The 12,453-nt window shown below is 39.1% G+C and overlaps 1 protein-coding gene across 8 annotated transcripts in view; it reads right to left on the bottom strand.

Annotated features, from left to right (window-relative positions):
* Nucleotides 1-12,453, bottom strand: part of CYFIP2 (cytoplasmic FMR1 interacting protein 2) — a 131,533-nt gene that overhangs the window by 57,725 nt on the left and 61,355 nt on the right. For all 8 annotated transcript variants that reach the window (XR_002646926.3, XR_016392833.1, XR_016392834.1 and 5 more), the window contains 2 exons: nt 10,059-10,167; nt 2,675-2,794 (listed from right to left, as the gene is read on the bottom strand). Coding sequence is in view for 5 of the 8 variants with exons in the window: in XM_022590243.3 (XP_022445951.1) it covers nt 2,675-2,794; nt 10,059-10,167 (229 nt within the window). In the remaining 3 variants the exon portion in view is untranslated. The remainder of the gene's footprint in view (nt 1-2,674; nt 2,795-10,058; nt 10,168-12,453) is intronic.

Below are 12,453 nucleotides of genomic sequence, written 5' to 3'. Positions count from 1 at the left end.
TGGCTTCTCTTGTTACTAGGCATGCGGGCTTCAGTAGTTGCAGCGCACAGGCTTAGTTGCTCTGTGGCATGTGGGATCTTCCTGGAACAGGGATCGAACCCATGTCCCCTGCATTGGCAGGCAGATTCTTAACCACTGCACCACCAGGGAAGTCCCAGTCCCTTTTTAAAAAACCACCTTGTCCATTAAAAAAAAAAAAACCTTTTTATTTTGAAATAATTTCTGACTTACAGAAAAGCTGTGAAAACTGCAGACTTCCTGCATATTCCTGACCCAGTTTCTCCAATGTTAACCTCTTACATAAGTTACCTAAAGTAGGAAACTAACATTGGTACAATTTTATGAACCAAATGACAGACCTTATTCAAATTTCACCATTTTTTTTTTTCCATTTTAGGGTTCAATCCAGAATCCCACATTGCACTGAGCTGTCACGTCTCCTTAGCCTTTTCCAATCTCTAACAGATTTCAGTATCTCTTTGTCTTTTATGATCTGGATGCTTTTGAAAAGCATTGTTCTTTTTTTTTTTTTTTTTTTTTGCAGTATGCGGGCCTCTCACTGTTGTGGCCTCTCCCGTCGCGAAGCACAGGCTCTGGACGCGCAGGCTCAGCGGCCATGGCTCACGGGCCTAGCCGCTCCGCGGCATGTGGGATCTTCCCAGACTGGGGCACAAACCTGTGTCCCCTGCATCGGCAGGCAGACTCTCAACCACTGCGCCACCAGGGAAGCCCGGCAGGCAGATTCTTATGCACTGCGTCACCAAGGAAGCCCGCATTGTTCACTTTTGAATGCCATGTGATTTGGGTTTATCTGATATATTCTCATGATTAGATTGAGAGTATGCATTTTGCATTATGCATACATATCAGGGGATACATGAATATACCTTATTTCTGGTGATATTAACCTTTCATGCTTGGTTAAGATGGTGTCTGCTATGAATGGATAAAGAAGAGGTGGCACATATATACAATGGAATATTACTCAGCCATAAAAAGAAACGAAACTGAGTTATTTGTAGTGAGGTGGATGGACCTTGAGTCTGTCATACAGAGTGAAGTAAGTCAGAAAGAGAAAAACAAATACCGTATGCTAACACATATATATGGAATCGAAAAAAAAAAGAAAAAAGATTCTGAAGAACCTAGGGGCAGAAGAGGAATAAAGACACAGACGTAGAGAGTGGACTTAAGGACACGGGGAGGGGGAGGGGTAAGCTGGGACGAAGTGAGAGAGTGGCATGGACATATATACACTACCAAATGTAAAATAGATAGCTAGTGGGAAGCAGCCGCATAGCATAGGGAGATCAGCTCGGTGCTTTGTGACCACCTAGAGGAGTGGGATAGGGAGGGTGGGAGGGAGACGCAAGAGGGAGGGGATATAGGGATATATGTATATGTATAGCTGATTCACTTTGTTATACAGCAGAAACTAACACAACATTGTAAAGCAATTTACTCCAATAAAGATGTTAAAAAAAAAGAGAAAACATAAATATAACAAGTATTCTGCAAAAAAAAAAAAAAAAAGATGGTGTCTGCTAGATTTCCCCATTGTAAAATTAGTATTCTTCCCTTTGCAATTAATAAATACCTTAAAGGAGATAATTCGAGACTATGTAAGAATGCTTTTTCTTCTCTAAGTATTTTTAAAACTTTTGAGTAATTTGAGTAACTTTAAAACTTTGGTGAAATACAGATAACATAAAATTTACCATTTTAACCCTTTTTAAATTAGGGTTAGATACATTCATATTGTTGTGCCACCATCACTACCATCCACCTCCAGAACTTCTTATCTCCCCAACTGAACCTCTGTACCCATTAAGCACTAACTCCCTATTCCTTGGCAAACACCACTGTACTTTCTGTCTCTATAAACCTCACTATTCTAGAAACCTCATAATAAGAAGAATCATAAAATACTCTTCGCAAAGTTCTGCCCGCTAATTTTAGCATCTGTTATTGGATCCTGCCTGCAACCATTACTACTGTGGTGTTCTAATGGTGATTTTCTACTTCTCTCATTCCTTCTACTCATCTGCTTTTGAAGCGTTAAAAGCTTCCTCTGATTCACCGAAAGATTGATCAATCAAGTTATTCTAATTCTTGGAAAGAATTAGCAGAGAGTAGTTCAAATTGCTGATTAATAAAAGAAGGTAGCAGGCCTGTCCCATGCTTGTGCATCAGGAATAACTATATAATTTGCACATCCCAGCACAAAATGAAAATGTGGGGACCCTTGTTGGAAAATGATTAAGAATTCCAAGATGGTGACAGCAGAGCATTAAACCTGTGAAGAGCCTCTGTGGGCTCTATACTACTGCACACCCACGAAGCTGACGCTGCTGTGTAACCTTCCCTGGTTTGTTAGGACCACCCAGCTACTTTACAGAGCTGTAGGATCCTAAAGGACAAGCAGCTGTGCCCCAGGGCTGGCCATTTCTCGAGATCTCAAGACGCCCCCTCCACTCCCATTCTCTAGGCAACCAGGAAGGTAAGATTATTCTTATTCTTTTTAAATCTTTTTTTTTTTCCCGTCTCATTCAGATGAGAAAGAGACCCATTGCTTCTCTGTAACTAGCTCAGTACCGGGCTAACAACAACCCCCAATGAGGCTTCTAGTCTGAGGAGTCCCAGAGCAGAACTCACAAGGGCCCCCATCTCTTACCACGATGGAGGTCAGGTCCTCACTCTCAAAGCGGCTGATGGCCTGGTCCAAGGATTTATACATGGCGGCAGAGATGCGCTGGGTAATGAGTCTGTTCAAGTCAATTGATCTACCCAACAGCTGCATAGAAGAGAGAGAGACAGAGGGAGAGATACAAGGTTACTTATGGTTTGTTTACACAGGCACATGACAACTAAATGCAATGCATTGATAGGAAATTGTATTAAAATTATAAACAACATGGCCAGGACAAATAGGCACTCTATGAAGAAAATAGTATTATTAAATTTCCTGAGTATGATAATTCTATTTGGATGATGAAAGAATGTCCTTGTTCTTAGGAGATACACGCTGAGGTATCAGCGGTAAAGTGTCATATGTCTCCAACTTACTCTCAACTGGCTAAGAAAAAAGTATGTATATTAAAATATATATTTTATTATAGTGGGTTAGCCAAAAAGTTCATTTGGTATTTTTCCATAGGATGTTACAAACATTTTGGTCAACCTAATATTTATATATAAATATGTTTTTTAAATTATGTATACTATAAACATATATTTAAACTACACTTACTATATTTATGAGAGAGGAAAAACACATATATGAGAAAAAGAAAGTGAATCAAATGTGGTTAAAACATGAATAATCATGAATCTGGCTACAAAGTATATCTGTGTGTTTACTGTGTTATTCTTTGATAAACACAGATGTCAAAATCCTGAACAAAATACCAGCAAACAGAATCCAACAGCACATTAAAAGGCTCATACACCATGATCAACTGGGATTTATCTCAGGGATGCAAGGATTCTTCAATATATGCAAATCAATGTGATATACCTCATTAACAAATTAAGGAATAAAAAACATTTGATCACCTCAATAGATGCAGAAAAAGCTTTTGACAAAATTCAACACCCATTTATGTTAAAAACTCTCCAGAATATGGGCATAGAGGGAACGTACCTCAACATAATAAAGACCATATATGACAAACCCACAGCAAGCATCATACTCAATGGTGAAAAACTGAAAGCATTTCCACTAAGATCAGGAACAAGACAAGGATGTCCACTCTCACCACTCTTATTCGATAGAGTTTTGGGCAGTCAGAGAAGAAAAAGAAATAAAAGGAATCCAAATTGGAAAAGAAGAAGTAAAACTGTCACTGTTTGCCAATGACATGATACTATACACAGAAAATCCTAAAGATGCCACCAGAAAACTACTAGTGCTAATCAACGAATTTGGTAAGGTTGCAGGATACAAAATGAATGCACAGAAATCTCTGGCATTCCTATAGACCAACAATGAAAAATCAGAAAGAGAAATTAAGGAAACATTCCCATTTACCACTGCAACAAAAAGAGTAAAATACCTAGGAATAAACCTGCCTCAGGAGGCGAAAGACATGTACTCAGAAAACTATAAAACAGTGATGAAACAAATCAAAGATGACATAAACAGATGGAGAAATATACCATGTTCTTGGATTGGAAGAATCAATATGGTGAAAATGATTAGACTACCCAAAGCAATCTACAGATTCAATGCAATCCCTATCAAACTACCAATGGCATTCTTCACAGAATTAGAACAAAAAATTTTACAATTGATATGGAAACACAAAAGACCCCAAATAGCCAAAGAAATCTTGAGAAAGAAAAATGGAGTTAGAGGAATCAGGCTCCCCAACTTCAAACGGTACCACAAAGCTACAGTAATCAAGACAGTATGGTACTGGTACAAAAACAGAAAATTAGATCAATGCTACAAGATAGAATGCCCAGAGATAAACCCATGCACATAGGGGCACCTAATTTACAACAAAGGAGGCAAGAACATACAATGGAGAAAAGACAGCCTCTTCAGTAAGTGGTGCTGGGCCACCAAACCAGCTTTACAACAAATGCTAAAGGAACTTCTCTAGGCAGAAAACACAAGAGAAGGAAAACACCTACAATAAAAAACCCAAAACAGTTAAGAAAATGGTAATAGGAGCATACATATCGATAATACCCTTAAATGTAACTGGATTAAATGCTCCAACCAAAAGACATAGACTGGCTGAATGGATACAAAAACAAGACCCATATATATGCTGTCTACAAGAGACCCACTTCAGACCTAGGGACACATAGAGACTAAAAGTGAGGGGATGGAAACAGATATTCCATGCAAATGGAAATCAAAAGAAAGCTGGAGTAGCAATTCTCATATCTGACAAAACAGACTTTAAAATAAAGACTATTACAAGAGACAAAGAAGGACACTACATAATGATCAAGGGATCAATCCAAGAAGAAGGTATAACAATTGTAAATATTTATGCACCCAACATAGGAGCACCTCAATACATAAGGCAAATGCTAACAGCCATAAAAGGGGAAATCGACAGTAACACAATCATAGTAGGGGACGTTAACACCCCACTTTCACCAATGGGCAGGTCATCCAAAATGAAAATAAATAAGGAAACACAAGCTTTAAATGATACATTAAACAAGATGGACTTAATAGATATTTAAAGGACATTCCATCCAAAACAACAGAATACACTTTCTTCTCAAGTGCTCATGTGACATTCTCCAGGATAAATTGTATCTTGGGTCACAAATCAAGCCTCGGTAAATTTAAGAAAATTGAAATCATATCAAGTATCTCTTCCGACCACAATGCTATGAGACTAAATATCAATTACAGGAAAAAATCTGTGGAAAAATACAAACACATGGAGGCTAAACAATACACTACTAAATAACCAAGAGATCACAGAAGAAATCAAAGAGGAAATCAAAAAATACATAGAAACAAATAACAATGAAAACATGATGACCCAAAACCTATGGGATGCAGCAAAAGCAGTTCTAAGAGGGAAGTTTATAGCAATACAATCCTACCTCAATAAACAGGAAACATCTCAAATAAACAACCTAACCTTACACCTAAAGCAATTAGGGAAAGAAGAACAAAAAACCCCCAGTTAGCAGAAGGAAAGAGATCATAAAGATCAGATCAGAAATAAATGAAAAAGAAATGAAGGAAACAATAGCTAAGATCAATAAAACTAAAAGCTGGTTCTTTGAGAAGATTAAAAAAAATTGATAAACCAATAGCCAGACTCATCAAGAAAAAAAGGGAGAAGATTCAGATCAACAGAATCAGAAATGAAAAAGAAGTAACAACTGACACTGCAGAAATACAAAGGATCCTGAGGGATTACCACAAGCAACTATATGCCAATAAAATGGACAATCTGGAAGAAATGGACAAATTCTTAGAAAAGCACAACCTCCTGAGACTGAGTCAGGAATAAACAGGAAATATAAACAGACCAATCACAAGCACTGAAGTTGAAACTGTGATTAAAAATCTTCCAAAAACAAAAGCCCAGGACCAGATGGATTCACAGGTGAATTCTATCAAACGTTTAGAGAAGAGCTAACACCTATCCTTCTCAAACTCTTCCAAAATATAGCAGAGGGAGGAACACTCCCAAACTCATTCTATGAGGCCACCATCACCCTGATACCAAAACCAGACAAAGATGTCACAAAAAAAGAAAACTACAGACCAATATCACTGATGAACATAGATGCAAAGATCCTCAACAAAATACTAGCAAACAAAATCCAAAGCACATTAAAAGGAACATACACCATGATCAAGTGGGGTCTATCCCAGGAATGCAAGGATTCAATATACGCAAATCAGTCAATGTGATAAACCATATTAACAAACTGAAGGATAAAAACCATATGATCATCTCAATAGATGCAAAAAAAGCTTTCAACAAAATTCAACACCCATTTATGATAAAAACCCTCCAGAAAGCAGCCATAGAGGGAACTTACCTCAACACAATAAAGGCCATATATGACAAACCCACAGCCAACATCGTTCTCAATGGTGAAAAACTGAAACCATTTCCACTAAGATCAGGAATAAGACAAGGTTGCCCACTTTCAACACTACTATTCAACATAGTTTTGGAAGTTTTAGCAATCAGAGAAGAAAAGAAATAAAAGGAATCCAAATCGGAAAAGAAGAAGTAAAACTGTCACTGTTTGCAGATGACATGATACCATACTTAGAGAATCCCAAAGATGCTACCAGAAAACTACTAGAGCTAATCAATGAATTTGGTAAAGTTGCAGGATACAAAATTAATGCTCAGAAATCTCTTGCATTCCTATACACTGATGATGAAAAATCAGAAAGAGAAATAAGGAAACACTCCCATTTACCATTGCAACTAAAAGAACAAAATACCTAGGAATAAACCTACCTAAGGGGACAGAAAACTATAAGACACTGATTAAAGAAATTAAAGATGTTACAAACAGATGGAGAGATATACCATGTTCTTCAATTGGAAGAATCAACATTGTGAAAATCACTGTATACCCAAAGCAATCTACAGATTCAATGCAATCCCTATCAAATTACCACTGGCATTTTTCACAGAACTAGAACAAAAAATTTCACAATTTGTATGGAAACACAAAAGACCCTGAATAGCCAAAGCAATCTTGAGAAAGAAAAACAGAGCTGGAGGAATCAGGCTCCCTGACTTCAGACTATACTACAAAGCTACAGTAATCAAGACAGTATGGGACTGGCACAAAAACAGAAGTATAGATCAATGGAACAGGATAGAAAGCCCAGAGATAAACCCACACACATATGGTCACGTTATCTTTGATACAGAAGGTGAGAATATACAATGGAGAAAAGACAGCCTCTTCAATAAGTGGTGCTGGGAAAACTGGACAGCTACATGTAAAAGAATGAAATTAGAACACACACTAACACCATACACAAAAATAAACTCAAAATGGGTTAAAGGCCTTGGTGTAAGGCCAGGCACTATAAAACTCTCCGAGGAAAACATAGGCAGAACACTAGATGACATACATCACAGCAAGATCCTTTTTGACCCACCTCCTAGAGAAATGGAAATAAAAATAAACAAATGGGACCTAATGAAACTTAAAAAGCTTTTGCACAGCAAAGGAAACCATAAACAAGACAAAAAGACAACCCTCAGAATGGGAGAAAATATTTGCAAACGAAGCAACTGAGAAAGGAATAATCTCTAAAATATACAGGCAGCTCATGCAGCTCAATATCAAAAAAACAAACAACCCAATCCAAAAATGGGCAGAAGACCTAAATAGACATTTCTCCAAAGAAGATATACAGATTGCCAACAAATACATGAAAGGATGCTCAACATCACTAATCATTAGAGAAATGCAAGTCAAAACTACAATGAGGTATCACTTCACGCAGGTCAGAATGGTCGTTATTAAAAAATCCAGAACCAATAAATGCTGGCAAGAGTGTGGTGAAAAGGGAACCCTCCTGCACAGTTGGTGGGAATGTATACTGATACAACCACTATGGAAAACAGTATGGTGGTTCCTTAAAAAACTAAAAATAGAACTGCCATATGACCCAGCAATCCCACTACTGGGCATATACCCGGGAAAACCATAATTTAAATAGAGACATGTACCACGATGTTCATGGCAGCACTATTTACAATAGCCAGGACATGGAACCAACCTAAATGTCTATTGACAGATGAATGGATAAAGAAGATGTGGCACATATATACAATGTAATATTACTCAGCCATAAAAAGAAACGAAATTGAGTTATTTGTAGTGAGGTGGATGGACCTAGAGTCTGTCATACAGAGTGAAGTAAGTCAGAAAGAGAAAAACAAACACTGTATGCTAACACATTTATATGGAATAAAAAAAAAAAAAAGGTACTGATGAACTTACTTGCAGGGCAGGAATAAAGAGGTAGACACAGAAAATGGACTTGAGGACATGGGGTGGGAGGGTGAAGCTGGGGCGAAGTGAGAGTGGCATGGACATATACACACTACTGAATGTAATACAGTTGGCTGGTGGGAAGCAGCAGCACAGCACAGAGAGATCGGCTCGGTGCTTTGCGATGACCTAGAGGGGTGGGATAGGGAGGGTGGGAGGGAGGGGATATGGGGACATGTGTATGCATATGGCTGATCCGCTTTGTTGTGCAAGAGGTACTAACACAGTATTGTGAAGCAATTATACTCCAATAAAGATCTATTAAAAAAAAAAAGTTGAGGAAGAATACGATGCATTCAGACTGTAGGAAGAGGCTCAGGACACACTCTGGTACCCCATGCATTGCTGACATCCTGAATCTACCTTTGAAGTTCTTCCTGTATCCGTCCTGTGCCCCAGTTCAGAGTCACCAGGGAGTAGCAGTCCCCCCAGCAAGGGCCTACCGTGTACCTTTATGGGGATGAATTTAAAAGCATGAGGAGAAAGGCTGACTACAGGCTGGAAAATATAGCTTAGGATAATTTCCACTGGGGTACACGTGGGCATTACTGCAGATGCTACATAGATAGCAATGAACATTTATTGAGTACCTGTTGTGTGCACTGCACTTTGCTAGGTGCCCAAGGATTATTCTCAACTATTTTAGTTTTTTTCTGCTTCCCTTTGGGGAGAGATTTTCCAACTGACTAAGGCTCCTTATAGTGCACACAGAGCCCTCAAGATTAATGTCCTGTGACTAATTCTAGCTGCACTGGTAACTGATAGCTGTAATCTTCTGAGAGGCTGAAGGAAAAACTCTCTTTGAGCCCTTACTGTTGGCAGAGGTGAAAATGTTTTTTTCCTCTTATGATTCTCCATTTCTTAGGTTTCTCAGAGCAATGGGAATATCCAGGGCTTCCAGGGTAAATCCTGTCCTCTTTATCCAGGGCATCTTCTCAGTCTCAGCCCTGCTTCCCTTCACCCAAGTCTTCTCCGCAAACACGTGAACCACAGGATAAGCACACAGAGGTCACAGCATGAAGGCCATTTCAACACTGGGTGGCTGACAGCAGGGCTTAGGAGTAGGATGCAAGGTCTGCTGGAGCATCTCTTATTTTTGTCTGCCAGGCTCACGTGAACATCTTTAAGCAGGGATATGTTTCTAGTTCCTGGCAGAATTTCCTCTACATCTGGGGTCAAATGTTAACAGAGACTAACTCCATAAAAAGAAACCATAATGGGCCCTGTTCAGGGGTAGATTTACCCATTTCTGAACATTAGTCTCGACTGAAGGAGGTGGGCTGCAGCTTATGATGGGAGGACAAAGGTGGCCGCTACTCATCAGAGGTGAATGGCAGCTGGGCTGAGAAGCCTAGAACTTGAACCAAAGGAAGCCCAATGCCTCTTGACTGTAAGATTCTGAGGGGGTGTTACATCCATGGTCAGCAGCCCACGCGGGGCAATAACCAGGGAAGATGGTAAGCAGTCCAGATTTCCAATCTCTAGGCTAACGTCACAGTTCCTCTCTCCTGCCCATTCCACCTCTGTCACCATACCTGGACGTGTCTCTGCTTCAACAGCGTTTCGTAGCGGTTGGATGGTGGGTATGGAATGATGACTCCATAGTTCTTACATTCAGCCCTAAAACGTTTATCCAACAGGACACTGGAAGGGGTAAAAGTGAAATAAGGCCAGTAAACATGACGGTGAATGGTGATCAATCACCCAGCCATGTGTATTTTAAACCACAGGATCTACTCATGAAGTGCTATCTTATATATTTTAAATATTTTTTTTCTGATCTAGAGCAAAGTTCTTCTACTTTTTTTCAGCCCAAAAAGCTCAACATGTGAAATAGAATTTCTGCGTTAAAGACAGGCGACACAGAAGTTGAGACGCTTTCTTGCTTTTATTCATTCACCATAAAAGCAATTGAGTCCCTGCTTAGTATATCCCAGGAAACATTCTAGGTACCGGGGATACAAAGTTCTTGTCCTTATGGAGCTTACGTTCTAGTAAAGAGAGACTGATAATAAATAAATAGGCAGAGGAATAAAATAATTTCAGATAACAGTAAATACCTGCATGGTATTTACTATTCACCAGGCATACACGTACATGCAGAGAGTCATTTTTAATCTCACAACAATCCTATGAATTAGATGTTCTATTATGATCTTTTACACTAAGCCATGGATTGCAGAGTAATAAGTGCTCTGAAAATAATAAAACAGGATCATTTGGTGTTAGGAGGTCAGGGAAAGCCTCTCTAAAGAGGTTCTGTTGGACAGAGACCTAAATGCTAAAAATGGAAAGATCTGGGGGAAGAATCTTTCAGGCATGATTAGCTTGGTATGTTGAGAAAAAGGAAAAATGGTCAGTGTAGATAAGGGGCAGGTGTGCTGGAGAGTATGGTGCAAAAATGAATTTATAAAGTTAGTCTAGGGGCCAGACCATGTGGGACGATATAAGCCACAGCAAGGAGGTTAGATGTTTTCTAGATGTAATTGAAGCCACAGAAAGTTTTTAAGCAGGAAAGTGACATCATCTAAATCTACCCTGTCCAATACATCAGCCACCCACCAGGTGAGTCTACTAAGCACCTGAAACGTGGCGGGTCCAAGCTGAGATGTGCTATTAGTATAAAATACACACTAGATGTTGAAGACTTAGGAAAAAAACATTGAAAGCTATTTCCTTAATAACTTTTTATTGGTTACATGTTGAAATTATAATATTTTAGATATAATGGATTATATAAAATATAGTATTAAATTAATTTTTAAAATATGGCTACTAAAACGTTTACAATTACATCTGTGACCCAACATTTGTGATTGCATTATATTTCTGATGGACAGCAATGATCTAGATCACTCTGTCCCTCCTGTGCTCTCTGACTCTCCCAACTTCTCGCAATCTCCCCCAACTTCCCGTATCTTTGACAAACCACTGATCTTATAAGGAGGGATACAGGTTAAGATTCCTATTTCAGATAAGGATATTTTGTAAATTAAATATATAGAAGACCCAGGGTTTGACAAGTCTGAGTTTGTTTACACAGACAATGGACCAGCATATTTGAAAATTATCTTAGAGAAGCTGGAAGCCCACTCATTGTTAGAACCCCATGCAATTCAATCCAGACACTTGTGAAGTGACTCCTTTGTGAAAGGCTGTGTTCTCTGTGCTTTCCCTGAAACCCTATGCATATGCTTTCTATAGTTTACATCCTTAAGAGCCATTCACTTCATTTAATGCACATTCTGTGTTAACAGACACTTGTGCATCTGTATACCACCTCCTGTCTGAACTCCATCAGAACAACTCAAGTTGTTGAAAGCAAAACAAAGCAAATTTTTATTGTAGGGAAAAAAAGTAACAATCCTTGAAACTACTGGTTGGTACATTGGGATTTCCAATAAAAAGGGAAATATCTCTATCTCTATCTATCTATCTATCTACCTATGTAGGCAGGGTTTTTTTGACCAGTACTATTATGGGTTCCTCGAACCCAGGAATTCTCAGGGGTCTAAATCAACCCATACTGACAATACCAATGAGCCTGTAAAACTTGGCATATGCCCAGACCTCTCCTCTTCCTTGGCCTTCTGTCTGGCCTTCATACTCCCATTCTTGCTCACCTCCAATCCGTTCTCTACAGTTTAATGTTTTTAAAAGATCAAACTTCTAAAAATAAAAATCAAACTGGGTCACTGTCATACTGTGGAAACTATCCCATGGTGTTCCACTCCTAGGACAAATGCCTACAAGGCCGCAAGACCTGGGCCCTGCCTACCTGCCCAGCTTTACCATGCAGCCTGCCCACTCTGTGGTCCGTGAATGAGACATTTACGTGTACTAATTCACATTAATCCTCTCAACAGCCCTACAAAGTAGAAGTAGGCATGCTCTTCATCTTATGCTTCTGCCACAGGGACTCTGCACAAG

The sequence above is a fragment of the Delphinapterus leucas genome, chromosome 3, assembly GCF_059928025.1.
Source record: "Delphinapterus leucas isolate spDelLeu-1000000601 "Yukka" chromosome 3, BTC_Dleu_Yukka2, whole genome shotgun sequence".
Taxonomy (NCBI): Eukaryota; Metazoa; Chordata; class Mammalia; order Artiodactyla; family Monodontidae; genus Delphinapterus; species Delphinapterus leucas.
Note: the sequence above shows the minus strand (reverse complement) of the source record. Positions and strands in the feature narration are given on the sequence as shown.